This window comes from Furipterus horrens, unplaced genomic scaffold (genome assembly GCF_987537825.1).
Source record: "Furipterus horrens unplaced genomic scaffold, mFurHor1.1.pri manual_scaffold_3, whole genome shotgun sequence".
Classification (NCBI taxonomy): Eukaryota; Metazoa; Chordata; class Mammalia; order Chiroptera; family Furipteridae; genus Furipterus; species Furipterus horrens.
This window is the reverse complement of record NW_028327173.1, coordinates 34,913,838-34,936,088: the sequence shown is the minus strand read 5'-3', so window position 1 is coordinate 34,936,088 and position 22,251 is coordinate 34,913,838. Positions and strand designations below refer to the sequence as shown.

The 22,251-nt window shown below is 34.3% G+C and overlaps 1 protein-coding gene across 1 annotated transcript in view; it reads left to right on the top strand.

Annotated features, from left to right (window-relative positions):
* The window catches only part of FAF1 (Fas associated factor 1), a 396,465-nt gene that overhangs the window by 97,251 nt on the left and 276,963 nt on the right, over window positions 1–22,251 (top strand). Inside the window, exon 4 of the mRNA XM_090269431.1 lies at window positions 4,160–4,365. Within this exon, the coding sequence (XP_090125557.1) occupies window positions 4,160–4,365 (206 nt within the window). The remainder of the gene's footprint in view (window positions 1–4,159; window positions 4,366–22,251) is intronic.

Sequence of the window (22,251 nt, the reverse complement as noted above, 5' to 3'; positions counted from 1 at the left end):
TTGTTTCAAAAGGCACGTGATCATAATTAACTATAATAACTTAATTAATCGTTATGCCTGTTATAGCTTGGATCACTAGTATCCCCTTTTCCATTGGCACGGTGCTCAGCAGTTCATTAAAGGCCGAGGACATAAACAAGCCAGTTCCTAAATCCTGTGTTTCTTGGACACCTCCATTATCAAGAAAATGAAACCACACTAGGGTATTTCATCAGAGGGAGTTTAATGAAGGATTGGGTTAAATGAGTGTGGAAGACTGGAAAAGCAAAAGAGGTAAAACTGAAGTAACCTAGATGTAATAACGGCTTCGGGAGTTACCACTCTTAGATCTAGAGAAAAAGGGATTAACAGAAATTTGAAGTTCAGAGAGAACCCTTGGCACTGAGGATTAGACCTCTGGAGTGCATGCTTGCCAGCTATTACTGGTATCTCTGAGGGGATGTCAAGAAGTTGATTATACGAATGCTGAAAAAACAACAAAACAGGAGACAAAGCTACAGTATGAAGCTGATAGAAATACATGCAAACAGGGATAAAGAAGTTGTTCCTCTTCTCTTCCTAATTAATTTTTATCAAGTATCCACTATTGGCAGAATCTATCAGGAAACAATACAGGGTGGGGCAAAAGTAGGTTTACAGTTGTTTGAATGAAAAACAATACAATAATTAATAAACTGTTTTGTGTTCTCACTACTGTAAACCTACTTTTGGCCAACCCTGTATATAGTTTTGCAAAATCCTGGCTACAGCATCACAGAATAGCCTATAGAATGGGGAATTTGGAGTTAAGAAGACAGTAAGTCAATGAGTAACCTACTAACTTCAGCTGTTTTTATTGGGTTCTGACAATTTGTGACAAAATTTAGAGACGTGAAGTATCATTGTACAGATTCTATTTATAGATACTTACGAGCTCACTTTGGATTCCCACAGTGACATTCTTTCCTGCTTTGGACATTTTCTTTGTTCCCATGCCTTCCTTCCAAGAGTATTTTCCTTGAATCTAACAACTGGGAGAAAGGATATGTTTTTGTTTGTGGATCAGTGATTACTATAGTATCTGAACTCTGGTGAGATCTAAGTTAATTACTTTCAAACTTTTTTTGACTATAATCACAATGAGAAATACTTGGAATCTAAAATATACATACAGTATTCCCTCACTTATCTCAGGTATTACATTCCAGAACCCCTGCGAAGTAGGAACCTTACATTTATTCTACACACTTAAACCTATGTAACTTTAACAACATATGTATACAATACCGCAAAATCCCGCGGTATAGCAAAAATCTGCGATAAATGATTAAATATAATATTTTTAAAAATCCCACGATACAGTGAGGCCGCAATAAGTGAACCGCGATGTAGTGAGGGACTACTGTATATAAATATGTACCAGAATGAAAAGTTTTATGAAACAATTTTTGGTCCTAACTATTAAGTGACATATACTGATAGCTTTTTTTCCATTCTGTTCTATTCTATTCTATTCTATTCTATTCCTTAAGAGACTGATCATAGTTCACTAAGTCAATTATGTAATCTATAATTTGGTCACTGATTAAAGCAATATTGTGAAGTAAATGTAAATACTTCCTCCTGCTTACTTGTATGAATAGTGCTAACTTGGCATGTTTTGATGATTCTTTTTGTTGTTCCTCTTCTGGTTTTCAGTTCATTGTTTTTCCTTAAATTCTGGGCGAGAAGAAAGATGTTTTAGACAGAGCTTTGTAGTTCTGGTGGTGATAGCAGATATATATGAGGTTTCAACTGAAGCATTTCATATGTTCTCTTCATTCCTTCCTTTTTTCCCAGTGAGGGAAAAAGTGATAATATATGGTAAATTAAGTTAGAGAAAAACCAAATTCTTTATTTATTATTCCTCTATTCATTAGTTTGTCAAATATTTGAGTGCCTTCTAGATATAAAATCTTGAGTTCAGGGCAAAAGATACAGCCATTAAAAAGACAAGTGTCAGCTTTGCCCTTGTGGAACTTATACTTTACTGGGGACTTAAAATGTCAAATGATTAATTATACAACTAAATACATAGTTATTGATAGTAGTGAGGAATTTGAATTAGTCTGAGATAGTAAAACATGCTCTGAGTTGATAAACATTCAGCCTGAGATATGAAGGATAAATATAATTAGCTAGAAAAAACATGGAATTTGAGGATGAGATGGAAAAGAAAGAATAGTCTTAGAAGTAATAGTCTGTGTTCCCCCATAAAACAAAATCAAGGTGAGACAGAAGAAATGAAAGGCTGCTGTGGCTGTTAGCGTAGTGAGATGGAGATAGCATAGCACAAGATGAGAATGGGAAGGTAGCTAGGATTCAGATCACACAGGACCTTGTATGCCACTAGGATTCAGATCATACAGGACCTTATATTGCCACTTTACCTATTTATATCGAGAGGAAAGAGGAGTAGTGAAGAAAATGATAAGACATTTCTGTCTTTAATTTCAGTCTAATGGTGGTACAGAATGAGATGCAAGAGAGATAAGTTAGGACACATGCATTAGTCCATATAAAAAGTGATTGGCTTAGACAAGGGTGATAGCTTCAGAGAGGAAAGGTCGATGACTTATCTAAAAGATATTTAGAACGTAACATTGAAAGGGCTGATAAGATGTGGGAATTGAGAGAGAAGAAGGGGTCAAAGATAATGCCAGAGGTTTCTGCCATGGGGAACTGATATAAGGAATAATGGAGAAGGATCAGGGCTGGTGAAACATTAATATATTAAAATTTTAGGTATACTAAGTTTGAGATATTACTGGGTACCAGACATTGTGCTAAGCTTTTCATACACATTGTCTGATTTAATCCTTACAAATATAATTACCATATTTTTCGCTCCATAAGATGCACTTTTTCCCCTCCAAAAGTGGGGGGAAATGTCTGTGCGTCTTATGGAGCGAATATTGCGTCACAGACCGTGATGTGTATTACCTGACCTGTCAGTGATGGTGACAGCTGTTAGAAGAGGAAGCAGTGGACCCACACGAAACCCTTGGGAACTCTTAAATGTCCCACTTTACTGCTGAATCTCAGGGCGTCTAATCAGTATGAAGAGAGCGAAGAAAGTGATATCAGTGATTGTGAGCAACTGAGCTTCATAAATTCTGACACTAGCGATGATGAGTTTTTGGATTTCCCAGAAAACTAGAAGAGTACTTGAACCTTAAAGTCTCTCCTCATTTGTTAATGACAGTGATGATGGTTCCTAATACCGCTGTTGACTGCTGTTCACTTTTCGTGGTTGAAATATTGTTCTTTTATATTTTATTAAATATTTTAGTACATCATTTGGTTCAGAATATTTTTTTTTCTTGTTTTCCTCCTCTAAACCTAGGTATGTCTTATGGTCAGATGTATCTTATAGTGCAAAAAATACGGTGATTTTCTTAGAACCAGGATTTCATTTTTATTTTTGAAGAAGGGAAATAGTTTGAACATGTTTAAATATTTTTGGGAAGAAATCCGAAGAGAAAGAAGATGTTTAAGATACTGGAAAAGGAAGAGATAATAATCCATAAAATAAAACTAATGAGAAGATTGTTTTAGATTTTTGCATCGATAGAACAGTGTCTTCTCTGTTTTGTGAGGAGAGAGAGTGCATATGTGGGTTAGTTTATGGATTTTATGTCAAAAAGACAAGGAATTTTCTCTTGATGGCATCTGTTTTCTTTGCAAAGTAGGAAAAAATATTGTCTCTTTAAGACTGAGGAGTGAAATGGGGGGAATGGAGGTTTAAGGAAGGTGGAGTTTCAAAATCATTTTTGTGAAAAGTAGAGTTAATAAATAAAATAATGATTTATTTGAGAGTAAGTAGATACTGTTCTTAATTCACAGAGTTTTAAAATGATGTTTTACGCACATAACAATAAAAGGCAAAAATCTAATTAAATGCTAAATGCTATGTATGATACTGCTGACAGACATAGAAAAGCAAAACTGGGGCAGAGCATAATGTGGACTTCAGTCACATGGAAAGATTTTGTGGAGGAAGAACTTAAGGTTAGGTCTTGATGCACAGGTAGGTAAATTTGATACAAAGAACAACACAAATGAAGTATGGAGCAGGTCCTTAGTGGTAATCCATAATGATTTGGTTGATTATAACCCTTCTTTTATGTCAATATTTCAGTGACTATGGAAGTGAAACTATACCAGGACCTGTATTTGATTCAGCAAGTCACCCAGCTCCGGCTCCTGCTCCCTCTTCCTCATCGGCATTTCGACCTGTAGTGCCATCTAGGCAGATTGTAGAAAGGCAACCTCGGATGCTGGACTTCAGGGTTGAGTACAGAGACAGAAATGTTGATGTGGTACTTGAAGACAGCTGTACTGTTGGTAAGGTTTTTCCTACCATAAAGCCTTCATAAACAAACAATTCATTAGGTAAACATTCAGTTTTTTCTTTTGAGTTGACTGCCAACAAGGGAAAAAAAGCAAATTGGAAGTATTTTCCCATACAGATTATTGTGCGCTCTCTTTAAATACTGTGTTGAGGTTGAGGTAAGTTTGAGAATAATATTTTGTTCCACATATATAGAATGGTATATGATGCTGTTTTAGGACAGATACAAATCAAACGTCTAGGAGCGTAACAATACCATAATTATTAGGTATGTTGCATATCGGACTTGCTAGCTGAAGCTCACTTTTCATATTATGGTTTATGAGAGAAAAGAAATGACATGTTTCTATCCCTCCTCCCTGTCCTCTGGATAAATGCTTCAGTACTCTCCTTTCAAAGGAAACTCAAAGTGTATACCTGCCCATTTTTATTTTTAGACAGACTTCACTAAATTTCTGTAGAGAAGCTATATTGAACTCCTGCTTGGTTCAGTTTATTTGATACATGTTTGTTGTAGAATCATAAATTGTATTAATTTCTATTTTAATGTAGTTTTTCCTTAAATGTAAATCCTAGATATTTCTGAAATTTTATCTTTGTTCCTTTTTGAGGAGATTCTTTACTAATTTTATTAATTTAATACAGAGAAAAGCAAGGCTGTTTAAAAAAATGATCATTTTCAAACACTAATCAGATTGCTATCCTCTTACTTAAAACCACTTAGATTTCCATTGTTTTTTAGATAAAATTCAAATCTTTAACATGGCTGTAAGTCCCTGCTACATTTCTAGTTTTCATTTATCGTTACTCTCCTTATTGCTCACCATGCCTAAGTTGTAATGGACTCCTTCCAGTTCTTTGAGTAGGTTCAGGGCCTATATACTTGTTCCTTTTTCTGCATGGATTCCTCTCCTAGTCCAGGCATTTCTCCCCATGCCCATCCCTATGTCCCCAAATAGTCTCTGGTACATTCCCTTTTTTAAAAAAATTGTGGTTAAAAGAACATAATGTGAAAACAAAATTTTAAGTGTATAGTTTTGTTAATGTTGTACAGAAGATCTTTAGAACCTTTTCATTTTGCGTAACTGAAACATTGTGTCCACGGAACAGCAATTTCCCATTTTCCCCTCTATCCAGCCTCTCGCAACCATCATTCTACTTTCTGCTTCTGTAAATTTGATTACTTTAAATGCAGTAAACATAGAATTGTAAATCTTTTTTGAGACCCTGCTTTCCATTATTTTGGATAAATACCCAGCAGTGGGATTGCTGGATCATATGTTCTATTTTTAATTTTTTAAAGAATTTCCATACTCTTTTTTTTTTTCCCCCCCATAGTGGCTGCATCATTTCACATTTCCACCAATAGTGCACAGGCGTCTCAAATTCTCATCCTTGCAAACATTTGTTATTTTCTGGTTTTTAGGATTTGTTGTTGTTGTTGTTGGTTTGTTTTGTTTTTAAATATAATGGCCATCTTAAGAGGGAGACGATGACCTCTCATTGTGGTTTTAGTTTGCATTATCATAATGATTAGTAATGTTGAGCATTTTTTCATGTGCCTGTTTGTCATTGTTGTATCTTCTTTGGAGAAATGTCTATTCAAGTCCGTTAGCCATTTTAAAATTTGGTTGTTTACTTTTTTGCATTGAACTTTAGGACTTTATATATATTAATCTGTATCACATATGGTTTGCAAATATTTTCTCCTGTATCTTGCCTTTCCACTCTGTTGATTGTTTGCTTTGCTTTACAGGAGATTTTTAGTTTAATGTAGTCCTACTTGTCTATTTTTACTTTTGTTGTCTGTACTTCTGTTGTCATATCCAAGAAATCATTTCCAAGACCAATGTTGTGTAGCTTTTTCTAGGAATTTTATAGTTTCATATCTTACATTTAAGTCTTTAATCCATTTTGAGTTAATTTTAGTGTATAGTGTAAGATGAAGGTCCAACTTCCATTCTTTTGCATGTAGATATTGAGCTAACCCTACACAATTTGTTAACGAGGCTATCCTTTCCCCATTGTGTAGACTTGGCATCCTTGTCAAAGATCATTTGACTTATATGTGTGGGTTCATTTCTGGGCTCTCTATTCTGTTCCATTGGTCTATATGCCTGTCTTTATGCCAGTACCATACTGTTTTGATTACTTTGTAAAATGGTTTTGGAAGTCAGAAAGTGTGAGGCCTCCAGCTTTATTTTTTTTTCTTGAGATTGTTTTGCCTATTCAGGTCCTTTGTGGTTCCATATGAAATTAACATTTTTTTTCTATTTCTGCAAAAAAAAAAAAGTCATTGGGATTTCGATGGGGATCTCATTGAATCTTAGGTCGCTTTAGGTAGTATGGCATAATAGCAATATTAAGTCTTTCAATCCATGAACATGTTGTGTGTTTCCATTTACTTGTTTAATTTCTTTCAGCAATGTTTTGTAGTTTTTATTGTGCAAGTCTTTTACCTTCTTGGTTAAGTTTGTTCTATTATTTTATTCTTTTTGATGCTATCATAAATGAGATTCTTTTCTTAGTTTCATTTTTGGATTATTTGTTGTTTGTTTATAGAAACAACTAATTTTTGAATTTGATTTTGTATCTTGCAACTTGCTAAATTTGCTCACTAGTTCTAATAGTTTGTCTTTTTTGTTGTTTGTTTTTATGGAGTATTTAGAGTTTTCCACCTGTAAGATTATATCATCTGCCTTACGTTTCTGACTTGGATGCCTTTTATTTTTGTTGCCTAATCATTCTGGTTAGGACTTTAAATATTATGTTGAATAGAAGCATTGAGAGTCGGCATTCTTGAATTGTTCATGATCTTTAGAGGAAAAGTTTTTAGTTTTCACAATTGAGTGTGATTGTTAGCTGTGGGCTTTTTGTATATAGCCTGTATTATGTTGTGGTAATTTCCTATTGTTCCTGTGTGTTGAGTGTTTTTATCATGTAATGGTGTTGAACTTGTCATGAACCTTTTCTGCATCTATTAAGATGACTATGTCATGTTTTCCCCTCCATTGTGTAATATGGTTTACCACATTGATTGGTATTCACATGTTGAACCATCTCTATATCCTATGGATAAATTCCACTTGGTCATGGGGTATATAATACTTTTAAAGTTAGTTCAATTTGTTTTTCTAGAGTATTGTTGAGGATTTTTGCATCTATATTCATCAGAATTATTGGGTTTGTAGTTTTTTGTTGTTGTTCTTAGGCCTTTGTCTGACTTTGGCATCATGATAATGTTGGCTTCATGAAATGAGTTTGGAAGCATTCTCTTCTCTTTGATTTTTGGAAAGAATCTGTGAAAAGTTTATGTCAATTTTAAAAAAATGTATGGTAGAATTCTCCTGTGAAGTAATCTGGTGCTGGACTTTTCTTTGTTGATCCGTTTTTGATTACTGAGATTTCCTTACTAGTTATAGGTCTGTCCAGATTTTCTTTCTCTTCATGATTCAGTCTCAGTAGGTTATGTTTCTAGGAATTTACCTGTTTCTTCTAGATTATCCCTTTTCTTGGCACATCATTGTTTATAGTAACCTCTATGATCCCTTTATATCTGTGGCATCATTTATACTGTATCCTTTTTCATTTCTGATTTTATTCGAGTCTCTCTCTATCTCTGTCTCTCTCTTTTGTTTAGCCTAATGTTTTAAAATTTTGCTGACCTTTTCAAGTGTCAACACTTACTTTTGTTGATTTTTAGCTGTTTTTTCTATTTTCATTTATTTCTGCTCTAATCTTTATTATTCCCTCTCTTCTGCTAACTTTGGGCTTAGTTTGTTTCTCTTATTCTAGTTACTTGGGTGTAAAGGTAAGTTGTTTATTTGAGACTTTCGTTAACCTAGTATTTACTTCTATAAACTGCCCTCTTAGTACTGCCTTCCCTCTATTGCATCAGTTTTGGCATCTTGTGTTTTTTTGTTTTCACTTGTCTTTTTTTTTTTTCTTTAACCAATTGGTTGTTCAAGCACACGTTGTTTAATTTCCACATATTTGTGAATTTTCCAAATTAGATGACATGTTAACAAATTTAAGAAGATTGAAATTATACCAAGTATATTTTCCAACTTAATATAATGAAACAAAAAATCAAGAGCAGTTTCCTTCTACTTTTTCTCTCAACTTTTGTTTATTTGGGAAACTCTTTATTTTCCTTAAATTTATTAAGACTATTTGTTCCCTAACATATCATCTATCCTGGAGAATGTTCCGAGTGCACTTGAGAATATCGTGTATTCTGCTGCTGTTGGATGTAATGTTTTATATGTCTGATAGGTCTATTCTGTGTGCAATGTTGTTCAAAATCTCTATTTCCTTATTGATCTACTGTGTGAAAGTTTTATCCATTATTGAAATCCTCTACTCTTATTGTAGTAGTGTTGTTGTGTATTTCTCCCCTAAGTTCTGTCATTGTTTGCTTCACATACTGGGTGCTTTGATATTGAGTGTCCAGAAAAAGTCCAGCCATTGTTAATATAATGAGAATGGTTTGTGTGACATTGATGTAACCTGGCAGCCAAGGAGAGTGGACTGGAATGCGCATGTGTGAACAGTGACAACTTCACTGTACTAGTCAGTGGGGGTGGTAGACACTGTTGAGTGAGCATGTGTATTGTGTGGCTGTCGCATTCAAAATGACTGAGCGAGTAGAGCAATGAATCTGCATCAGACTTTGTGTTAAGCTTGACCATTCCTCTGTGGAAACTATTCGGATAATTGAGAAGGCTTTCAGGGATTATGCAATGAGTACAGAGCAAATAAAAGTGTGGCACAGACACTTCAGAGATGGTTGAGAATCTGCTGAAAGTGATCCACATCCTGGAAGGCCTGCAACAATCAGAACACCTTAGAATGTTGAATGTATATGGGCTGCAATCAACAAAGATCAGCAACTGACAGTGAGAACTGGATGCTGATCTGGGGATTCTAAAAATTATCGTCTCTGAGATTTTGACACAGGATCTTGGCATAAATTGTGTCATGGCAAAATTTATTCCACGGCTTCTGCTACAAGAGCAGAAGGAACATTGTGCTGCAGTTGCTAATGATGCTCGGAGAACTGTGTGAGGTCTCAAGGTGCCTACTTTGAAGGGGAATATGGCATCATTTTTCTGTATACAGTGTTTCTTGTATCTCTAATAAATGCCTCCATTTTTCATAATATGTGGCTGGATACTTTCTGGACAGACCGTGTATGTTTATGATTGTTACATCTTCCTGGTGTAATAATATCCTGTTTTATAATAAATATCCTCCCTTGTGGCAGGTTTTGACTTACATACTGTACAGTCTGCTATAAGTATGGCAATCCATCTCTTTTGGTTACAATTTGCATGGAATATCTTTTTCTGTCCTTTCCCTTCATCTTCAGTACGTCCATGAATCTAAATTGAGTCACTTGTAGACACTGTATATTTAGATCTTTTTTATAAAAAATTTATTTGGCCAATTTATATCTTTTGATTGGGGAGTTTTATTCATTTACATTTAAAATAATTTCTGATAGGGAACAACTTAATATTGTAATTTTATTAATTATTTTCTTTCTCTTAGTTAATTTTTGTTTTTTGTTTTTTTGTTTTTTTTTTGGTAATACCATGCTTTGATTCTTTTCTCATTTTCTTTTACTTATCTTCTATAGTTAATTTCTTTGTAGTTACCATGGGGTTTACATGAGACATCTTAAAGTTAATAATTTATTTTAACTCAATAACTTCAACTATATATATAAAAACTCTGGTTTCTTACCTTCCTTTATTGCAATCACAAATTACATTTTTAAATATTTTGTGTCCATTAATATATTTTATAGCTCTACTTATTTTTTATACATTTATCTTTTAATTTCTATAACCAGATTAAGTGATTTAAACACCACTGTTAAAGTGTCTGTATTTGCCTACAGAATTCTGTAGTTGGGCCATTATTTTTTCACATAAGCTCTCTGCTCCTTTCTTTTCTCTTCTGTGACTCCCATAATGCATATATTGGTTCTTTAATCATTTCCCTAAGTTCTTTAGGCTTTCTTCACTCTTTAATGTTTTTTTTTCTACCTCTGAAAGGATCATTTTGAATGACATGTCTTCAAGTTTATAGATTTTTTTTTCTAGCTGACCAGTTCTGTTGTTGAGCCCTGTTAGTAAAATGTTCAATTAAATTATTATAGTCTTTAGCTCTAAAATGTTTGTTTGATTCTTTTTTATAGTTTCTGTCTCTTCGTTGCTATTTAAAATGAGTTTTGTATTTTCAAAATCATCAAAACCCATCTCCTGATATTTGAAAAATATTTTTTTTACCTTTATACTTATCTTTACTCAGAATTGACCATGCTTATTGCTCATATGGATTTTCAGTAATATTGCTAAGGCATATACTTGGTGTACTAGTAGGGAGTTACTAGGCCTTTACTTTCTTAGTTTAGTGATGGATATTTTATTATCATGGGGCAAAGAACTCAGTGCCATATCACACTCTTTATTAAACCTTAAAAAAACAGATTTTTATCTGTTTTAAGAAAACTGGAATTGTCTTACATTAAATAAATTTTAACTGTTCTTATGTTTCATTTGACTGAGCTGTTAATAGTGACAGGTCACTTTTTGTTGATAAAATATTTGGCATATGGTGGCAGTTCATGGATATTTGATCATTTGAACTGCACTTTTATTGGTTCATGCAGTTGGAGCAAAATACCCTGTTCATTTCAAGGGCGATATTCAGAAACATTGGCTTCTACGGATTACGTATGTTAATATTATATTTTAATTCTATTTTAGTTTGGAAAATATGACTATAGAACTATTTTAAGTCTTTGTTATAGAAACATGTGAAAATTTCCAGAGATCACATTTTGTAAAATACCGGCTTTGTAGTTCACTGTAAAGGCCCAAGTATGGTAGAGTAGAAGCAGTCAAGTTGTCATTCTGTTTAAAAAACGTGTACAATTAAAATAGTTACAAATATATTGTAAATGAATTTTGATTCAGAATGAATATAATAAGTCAGGTATTGTTATTGTACACCATGCACCTTTCTTCTTCTGTTTTCAATTTTTTATTCTGGATTATATTTATTCTCTTATTATGGATTACATGCCAACCAGAGAATCATCTCATTCACCTTCTCTGTTTGTTTGCTGAGGTGCATCACTAAGGAAGGTGTACTCAGGTATATTTGGGACTTGGTGGAAGTTTTTCTATTTTAACTCCTTTTATTGCATTTGATTAAGATCTGTTAGTTTTAATCTATCACTTGAGTCCCTCCTTTATTTTGAACCCCTCTGTTGCAGTTCAGGAATTAATGTCTTTTATGAATTATTAAAATAACTCTTAATCTCCATTTTTTCAGTTTATTTTTCTACTCTATTTTACATAATTGCCCTATAGAGATCTTTCTAGAATATATATCTTATATATCTCTCAGTGGTTCCCTATTTCCTATATTCTTTTTCATTTGCCTTTTCCTGTTTTAGTTTTCTAGAAAATTAATAGTCATCTTTGAATATCTCACACAAATATCTCTTTTTATGGAGCCTCTTGACTTCCATGGACATGGTTAAATTGATTCACCTCCTGTGATCTCATAAAAAGTTCTGTAGATTTTTAAAATAGGTTTTAAAACATCTTTTTCTTTATGTTTCGGGTTTCTATTGTGATTGTTAACTTCTCAAAGTCAAAGACTAGGTCTTATTCTTCTCCAAATTCCCTCTTTAAGCATGGTGTTTGGCACTGAGAAGTAACTTTTGAGAAAATAAATGGCTTAATGAATGAGCATATGTATATATTTGTGTGTATTTTAATTCATCGGTCATAGGGAATTTTAAAAATACACTCATAGTTTATGTGACCTGCAATATAATTGTTAGCTTTTAGATATAGATCATCTTACTGTTAAAGAACTGGATAAATACTAATTTTTCTGTGTATGTATAAATATAAAAATGTAAAGAGCTGCTAAATAAAATAATGCAGTTTTCCAGGAAGACTCAAAGTATAAAAGCAAGCCTAATGACAGCCAAGAACTTTTATATCAGAGTGACATCTAGTGGTAACTGTATTGATCTGTTAATGTTTTTAGTGTCTTGTTTATTACTGCAGTTTCATTTTATTACGAAATCCTTCTGGGCTTTCTTATTTTGAATACATTTTAACAATTATTTTAAATCGTTGGTTTTTCTATAAAGTTACTATCTTGTATGAAGTAGTGTGATATCAAGGGTAGGAATTATTGTATATTGTAACTATAAGAGCTAGAAAGTAGATTTAACCTAACAGGTATTTTCCATAAAGTTAGTTGAATCAGCGCTGTTAGTAAACCTACTTTTTCAGGGCTTATTCAGCATACCCTTAGTTTCATTTTTAGAATATAGCAGAAAAATAGGTTACATTTTAGTAGAACTGTTTGCCTTGTTTTTTGTTTTTTAATCTAATTTCTGAAAATTACCTTTTTAATACTGGACAACATTTTAGTTTGAAAGAATCATATTGAGTATGAAAATAATTGACATTTAATTTAGCAAATTCATTTTGAGCCTGAAAACCTAGTTCAGTATATTTCAAACGAATTTTTGTCTTGAATTAGTAAGCTAAGTTTCTGATTTTGACTGCAGCTCAGATTACCCACATAATTTTTGGCATGTCTTAAACCTTCTGTGCCTTAACAACCCTTTATGAATAGTAAGCACTATATTAGTGGTTTGTTTTTGTTATTAGTGCATGTGAAAAGGAAGAAAGAGTAGCAATCTTATTTGCCTTGTACATATGCTGGGAGTGTGAAATGACAAATACAGCTTGTATTTCTGGGGAGGAAAGACAGCAAACGTTGTGCATTGACAGCATTATTCTTTGCTCCATTTACAAACTGGTGTCTGTTGCCTCTATGCCAACAATTATGTACTCCCCAAATTACATATAAAATCATTTTAAAATTTAAATAAGCAGCATCTCAAACTGTGATCTTTCTGCCATTTATCTTTCGGCCTCCTCTTTCTTAATACTTCCTTATACTCTTGGTTCTTTGTTTGAAAGATTCCAAAATAAATTTCTCTTTTTTAAAGGAATAAACATATGTAGTAATGGCTATAATAGTATATAACACTTTACTTTCCCAAGGTCTCATATTTAACAATTCCTGCTGAAAATTAGGAAGTAAATTCCAAAGACTTCTGTAAAATCAGAATAGGCCATTTTATTATAGTTGTTTGTTTATTAGTTTGGGCTTAAAATTATGCCAAGTTCTTGGGCTATACATAAGTAAAACATTTCTTTTCTCTGAAGACTCCATGGTGTATATTTGGATAGGGGGAGGAAAAAATACATGGAAATAAAGGGTATTTGTGTGTTCATTCACTCATTCATTCATTTATTCACACACTTCCTTTTTCACCAGTGACAGATACATTATATCCTGTACACCACCCACTATGCTCACTGTTCCTGTACAACTCTTAGTTCCTGTACAACTCTTAAAACAACAACTGTGAAGCAGACATTATTATCCCTATTTCAAAGATGAATAAAGTGAGAATTCCTGAATCACAAATTCAGCCTTAAATTGAGTCTAGAACTCATGATCATTTCAAAGAAACAATTTCTATCATGGAAGTATACACAAGATGCTATGAGGATATTGAAAAAGAAGCAATTAATTCAATTTTAGCTGGTGGTTTGGGAAAGGAATAATTAGGGTTGTGTGGATGGTCAGGAAAGATTTCAGAGAGGAACTAGGCTATGAAAGAAATATGAATTAAATAGGTCATGTGGACATAGTGAGGGGAAAGTTGATTGTAGGCAAGGAAAAGCATAGTGACAGGAATGATAGTGGTGTGTCTGGAGGAATAAAGAGGAAGATGCAGTTGTTTAGTATACAGTTGGGATTGTGGTCTTCATTTAGCTGAAAGTTAAATAGAGTCTCTCCTTTTTCACCAGTGACAGATTCATGCTATCCTTCCCTCCTCTTATGCTGTCTCAGTCCCTGCCTCTGCCCTTTCATAGTCATTGACACTAATTTTCACATTACCTTGAGATAGCAGGAACATGTATCCCCATTTTATAGATGTGAGAACTGACAAAAGACAGTAAGTGACTTAATTGGTTCATGGAGATTAATGGATTTGGAAGGATCTTTAAATATTTTCTTGTCTTAACTGGTCACGAATTAAGTAGTCTTCTCCGTATTTTTATGTTAGGGTCACCTGGTGGATGCTTAAATGCTTTTAGCAATGGGATGCTTATTAATTTAAGGCAGTGATTCCATTGTTTATCAACTGCCTATAACTTTATAAATAAAAACATGTTATATACAACCATATAAAAAAAGAGGTATCAATTATATGTGTTAGTTTATCCTTATTTTGATTCGCCACCAGTAAGCTCCATTTTTTTGATCCTACTCTGCTTTCATAGATAGACAACATAAAGTAAATATATTTTCCTCTTGACAATTCTTAAGATATTAAAAGATAGTACTATTATTCCCCATTTCTTAAGGCTAATATCTTTAGTAGTTCATTCAACTACTGCACAGAGTTGTGTTGAAATTAAAATGCGTACTATACTGGGATATAATGTACAGCATAGTGACTAGTTAACAATAGTGTATTGTATATTTGAAATTTGCTAAGGGGGTAGATCTTAAAAGTTCTCATCACAAGAAAAAATTAAAACCTTGAGGTGATTTATGTTAACTAAACTTATTGTGGTAATTATTTCACTATATATATGTATCAAATCATTATGTTGTATGCCTTGTATTGATACAGTGTTATACAGGGTGGGGCAAAAGTAGGTTTACAGTTCTGAGTATGTGAAACAGTTTATTCTTATTTTATTTATTTGTATTACAATTGTAAACCCACTTTTGCCCCATCCTATATATCGATTACATTTTAATAAAACTGGCAGAACTGCATACTATAGACACTAGTTGTTGTTACAGTTGTTTTTTTCTGAGGCATCACTTTCAGCTCCTTTTTCATGTTAGAACCAGGATTCATCTTAGGATGCCAGTGCTGCATATACAATGTGATACCTATCCTTTTCTTTTTCTGTTAGTATAACCTAAATTATTTTTTGAAACTACTTTTTCATGATGTTTCAAAGTCTCCCAGTGATATGTGATTGGAGTTACTTCATACCCTATGCTCTCTGTATGTACTTTATATATCTTTGTGTAGCAATTGCCATGGTTTCTTAACAAGTCTGTCTTTCTGTGAGACTGATTTCTTTAAAGATGGACATAATTTCTTCTCATCTTTATATTGTGCTTGGTACTTGGCCATAGTAGATATTGATTAAACATTTGGCGAGTACACTTATTGAATAATGGGATTAGCAATGGTCTTATCCTGAAACCTTTAGAGTTAAAAGGTATCTTTTCCTTTTCCTCTGTTTTAGTGTGTAATGTTTTCTTGTTGAGGACTTCCTTTCCTACAGCAAGTTTTTGTATAGCTTTATTTTCTGAATTGTTTCAGTCATTCTACTCACCTTTCTAAGACCAGTTTGCCATCTTAGTGGGCTGAAGTCTAGAGAAGAGAAAGCACTTAATGTACTTTAGAGCTGATCTCTTGATCTTCTCTCTTCTTTTAGTCATTTATGCCATTATAGAATGTTAGACTACCCCACAAACAGATTTGGTGTGGAAACCCCGTTATAAGCTTGAAAAATAGATTCTAGTTTAGAGAGAACCAAGGAGACCTAGCTATACTTTATTTAATTCTCAGTACAAAGACGTGAAGATTATAGGTTAATTCAAGGGTATGTGATAACCCAGGCAAAATAGAACAAATTCTTAGCCCTCATTTCCTGGGTTGGCCATACAATAACTCAAATCCTGATATAGAGTAACATCAGCCCAAAATTTTTCAGGTTTCTTAGGTGTGTAAAAACCATGAAATTTTTGTTTGGCTGGTTTTGTTTGTTTGTTTGTTTTCTTTAATCAGATTAGATCCTTTGCCTCTTAACTGTTCTCTTGTAGAAATACCAATTTTCAATTAGAGAGCCTCCTAATTATTTTCTCTACCTCTAGTTTTGCCCTATTTTTGCTGATTCTTCACAGTGCTTCAGCTCTCCTTGCATTTGTTTACCCATTTGTTTATTCACTCAGTAAGTACTTTTTACTCTGATCTAATCCTGATCCAATCGCAGATATAGAATAGAGATGAAACAGGCATGATATTTGTGTTCATAGAATTTACAGTCTAGTAAGAGGTATAAACATAATTAGTTTCTAAAGAATAAATTGTAACTTATGATAACTGATCTTTCAAGAGTATAAATATAATGTCATTCCTGTGACTGAAAAAAATTCACGTACCTTATCAAGCAACTAAAAAATAAAAAATATATATAATTATCTCAAAAGATAAAAAAAAAGCATTTAACAATTCAATATCCATTTGAAAAAGTTCTCCAAAATTAAGAATAACAGATAGATTGCTCAATTAATAAAGGTCATTTACAAAAATCCAACACCTAGCATACTTATGGTGAAAGGTTGAATGCTTTGACCCTAAGATTGAAAACAAGGCAGGATGTTCCTCCCTTCCACTTCTATTCAGCATTCTACTGGAGGTCCTAGACAATGCAATAAGGCAAGAAAAAGAAGTAAAATACAGATTTAAAAGAAAGAATTAAAAATATTTTATTCAAAAAGACATACTAATCTTTGTAGAAAACCCCAAAGAATTTACAAAATTCTTTGAGTTTAGGATGGATACAAAGTCAGTATACAAAAATCAATTCTATATTTTTTACTAGCAACAAACAATTAAAAACTAAAATTTTTAAAAATACCTTTTTACCATAGAGGTGAATTTAGCAGAAAATATGCAGGGCCTTACACTGCAACTATAAAACATTTCTGAGAAAAATTAAAGACCTAAATAAATGGAGAGATATAGCATGTTCATGAATTGGATAGCTCACTATTGTTAAAATGTCATTTTTTCCCCCTCATACTGATCTATAGAATCAGTGCAATTTCAATAAAAATTTCAGCTTAAAAAAATAGATATTGAGAAGTTGATTCTCATTTATATTAAAATGCAAGTGATGTAGAATATTCAGAACAATTCTTAGAACAAACTTGGATGACTGTATCACCTAATTTTAAGGCTAATTTTTAAGACAATAATCATGATAATGTATTGGCAAAAGAGGTAGACAAATAGGTCACTGGAACAGAATAGAGTCTAGAAATAGACTTACTATACCTGGTTAATCAGTTTTGAAAGGCATACTCTTTTTAACAAATGGAGCCTGCACAATTAGATATCCAAATGCCACACACAAATATTAACCTTGAAGAAGAAGAACCTTAACCCTTATACTGTATACAAAAATTTACCCCAAATAATTTACACACCTACATGTAAGAGCTAAAATTGTAAAATATTTAACAAAATCTTGTGAGTTTGGGTTAGGCAAAGTTTTATTTATTTATTTATTCATTCATTCATTTATTTATTTATTTATTTTCTTTCTTTCCCTAGATAGGACACCAAAAAGCAAAATCAAAAGAAAAATTGAAATATTGAACTTCATTAAAGTTATATATTGCTCTCTGAAAGATATTCCTAAGGAAATGAAAAGATAAGCTGAAGACTCGGAGAAAATTTTTCCAAAACACTCACTTTATAAAGGACTTGTATTCAGGCCCTGATAATAGTGGCTCAGTTGGTTGGGCATCATCTCGCTAAGCCAAAGGTCACCAGTTTGATTATTGGTTAGGGCACATGCCTGGATTGTGGGCCAGGTCCCCTGTTGGGGCGTGTTGTGAGAGGCAGCTGATCAATGTTTCTCTCCCTTTCTTTCTCCCTCCCTTCTCCTCTCTCTAAGAATAAATGCAATCTTTAAAAAATAGCTTTTTTATAAAAGGACTTGTATTCAGGATGTCTAAAGAAATCCTGAAATTTAATCTTCAGAAGACAAACAACTCAGTAAAAAAACAGGCAAAGATTCTAACAGACACTACATCAAAGAAAACATAGGTAGGAAATAGTCATGTGAAAAGATGTTCAGCACCATTAGTTAACCAGGGAAGTCAAACTGAAATTATAATGAGATATAACTACACATCTATTAGAATGGTTAAAATTAAAAAACAACTGAGGGCTTATAAGGCTGCAGAGCAACTGGAACTTTCATGGAATTCATGTTTTCATATATTTATAGGAATACAAAATGATACACTTTGAAGACAGTTTGGTAGGATCTTATAAATTAAAACATGTATTTGCCCAAAGACCCAGCAATTCTATTGTTAGGTAGTTACTCAAGAGAAATAAAAATATATCCCCACAAAGACTTGTACATGAATATTCAGAAGCTTTATTTATACTATCCCCCAAACTAGAAAGAGCTCCATTGTCTTATCACCTAATGAATGGATAAACAACTTGTGGTATAACCATGTAATGGAATAATACTTAGCAGTCGTTGTCGGCAGCCGTCCGTCTCGAGAGACGATGGTGTAGCTTCTTAAGAGTCTATCTGCACCGCCGAGAATGGCTGTGCAGTCCGACTCGGGAGTGACACGGTATCTGTCTCCTCCCGTGTTGAATCGACATCTTGCGATGACGCTGGAGTGTCCTCTCCAGTGAAGCTGAAGCTACAGAGCCTGGGCAGGGTGATATGGAGGGTCTGCTGTTGCCCATGCAGCAGACCCCCCCTCTCTTCGCAGCTGAAGGGTCCAAGGGAAAGACGGAGTCAATACAGCTTGGCTTCAGGTGCGCCGCAGGAGTTGCCGGTGTTGACTACAACGTCAAACCGCCTTAGGGACTCCGGCTCCGGATTTTCTGTCGGGGTTTACTCCCTTAGCCTTTCCCCTGAAGAGGTATGCCGCAAGGCAGCGGAGGTTTTTTGGAGTCAGAGTTTTCCTTCTCTGATGTGCCCTGACTGGAAGATCGAACCAGCGACACTTAGCTCGCAGGCTGACGCTCAATCCACTGAGCCAAACCAGCCAACAATACTTAGCAGTAGAAGGGAACAAACTACCAATACAGGTAACAGCATAGTATGCCTAGTGAAAGGAGCCAGACACAAAAAGAAATCAGTATTATTCCATTTATATAACTTTCGGGAAAGGCAAAACTAGTGAAAGAAATCATATCAGTGGTTGCCAGGAGTTGGGGGTAGGGATGGGCATTGACCACAAAAGGGAATACAAGGGAACATTTGGTGGTGATGGAAATGTTCTTTACCTTGATTGTGGTGGTGATTTCACAGTAATATACATATGTCAGATCTCATCTCATAAGCTGCACCCTTTTAGGGTAAGTTCAAGTGCATTAGCTTAGTGTGCACATGCACACAGATACTCCCCATACCCCCTTTACTATCTGGTCTTACTCTACTTTTCTAGCCCTACTACTTTCCTTCCTTTATAAGCATCCTGTTCTAATTTCACTGTGTGCCAGGTGCTATGCTAGTCTCTTAAGGATAGGCTTGGTGTCAAAATCTTTTATTGAACTCTTACTGTAAGGAGCTCCAGAGATCAATAAAAGAAATCTAAAAGGGCAGATTAAGTAGTTGGTAGTATGACTGAAGGCCACCTTTAGGCAGAAGTAATTGTTAACTTAAACTTGCATGAAGCCCCAGTTCTGTGGCATAGCCATGGATCATGGACAGTCCACAGCAATATGGAGCTGGTACAAACATGCTTGAGAACTAAGATGTTTCTTCTCATCTCCCAACCCCCTCATCCTCAGGTTCTACCAGTTATTAAAGTTCATAGGAGTGTTTCTAATTTTGTGTACATAAAAAATCACTTAAGAATGAAAGTGGGGCTACTGATGTGTAAGTTCTGGGCTGAATTCCATAGGTTTAGGTTTTAATTCTGTAATGAGGTAGAGCCCACATATCTGCATTTTTAAAAATAGCACAGGTGATTCCGATAAAATTGATTGAAGGACTAGATCTTGAAACACATTGCTGAAGAGTCTTTTTCACAGATTACCGTCTTGTGTGTCACCTTTTCCATTTTCAGCACAAGCAGTTTATACTTCCCTTCGCTATTTTTTGTCTTGCTATTTCAATACCGCCTGATACTAGGTTACATTTTTCTGTTCCCCATTCAGTTCTGCTAGATTTTATTGCTTAAAATCTGTAGCGAGTTCCCCATTGCTACTCGATATACATGGTTAAAATCAGGCATTAGAAGAAAGCATTTCAGTAGATATTAGTTGCTTTGTTTATACTTTCTTTCTTGAGTCCTAGGATAGAAATTGCCTCCCTTTGTTTTTAAATACTTTATTTCTAACCACATTCCTCCTATAATGTTAATTGTAGAAAATTTATGAAATGGACAAAAGTGTGAAAAAGCAGTAATTGCTAGAAATTGTACCTTAAGTTACAGTTAACTTTTTGCTGCATTTATTTCCTGGTTCATTCTATGTCTATTGAACAAATCTCAATATGTATCAAAATGGAGATAGGTTATATATGATGCTTTTTTCACTTGCAGTATTAAATCATGATCATGTTATGTATTTTAAAATACTCTTCAAGTACTCATTTTTTAAAGCCTGTGCCATGATTTATTGGGTCATTGGGTTATTTTGAGTTCCCCTCTATTCCTGATTTTTTACTATATTATATTGCAGTGAATTTTGTTGAACCTCAATGATTATTTTTCTTAATACTTATTTGTAGAGGTGCAGGCCTGTGAGAGAGAACATGCACATTTTTAAAGGTTTAGGTATATTCTGCTAAATTACTCTTCATAGAGGTCTTTATAGAGGAACTTTGTTTTTGAGAATTGTGCTTGCTAAAAATCCACATGACATTTTTGTACACTGTTTCTTGTAGGTGGCAGGTTTGATTTCCTTATTGTGTCTACTGAGATAGGCTGTTTCATTTTCTTTTGGGGAGAGTTTTAACATTTTGGTGCCACCTTGTGTTGACATCTTAAAAATTAAAATAATGGTAATAGATGGCATTAATATGAAATACATTCTTAATTTTTAAAAAAGAAGTTAGTGTGGAATATCATTCGGATGTTGGTACGTTTAACATTGCCCCAGAGGTTCCTAAGCCTATCCCCCCCCTTTTTAAAAAATTGTTTCTTCTTTTTGTTCTGTTTTAGTGCTTATCTCTTTTTTATGTTCCAAATTGTTGGTTTGAATTCCAGCTTCCTTCCTTTCTCTGTTGGTTTCCTGCAGATTATTCTTTATTTTACTTACTGTACCCTTTATTTCTGCCTTTATTCTTTTGCTGTACTCAAGGAGTTCTTTGAGCATCCTTATCCCCAGTGTTTTGAATTCTGTATCAGATAGGTTGGTTATCTCCTTTTTGCTTGATTATTTTTCTGGGGTTTTGTTCTGTTCTTTGATTTGGGCCATATTTCTCTGTCTCCTCAATTTGGCAGCCTCCCTGTGTTTGTTTCTGTGTATTAGGCAGAGCTGCTTACTACCTGTCTTAGTAGCATGGCCTATGTAGAAGAGGCACCTGTAAATTGTGTGGGGCGGAGCCATAGGTAATTGCCAGGGCTGGGCAACCCGCTTCACTGCTTTATGTTGTGTGGCGAGTGCTTGGAGAGGAGACAGTGTTGCCGCCTGTCTTCTAGTGGTTTGCCCAGCACTTGCTCCGTTCCCTGTCACTTCATCCCCTTCTCCTGTGTCACTGGTGCCTTTTGGGCTGCTGTCCCAGTGGTGAATCCCAGAGTGGGTGGGTTTGTGTATGTTCTAAGACCGTGCTGGCCCTTTAGGTGGCGAAAATCCAGCAGTTTCTTCTGCCATGCCAACCTCCACTGGTTTTTACAGCTAGAGGTAATGAGGGTTTATATTCCCAGTGCTGGAATCCTTGGCTGTGTGGTCTGGCCTGGGGCTGGGTCACTGACTCCTAATGTATTCCTCCTGTCCTTTCTGACGCTGCCTTTTCACA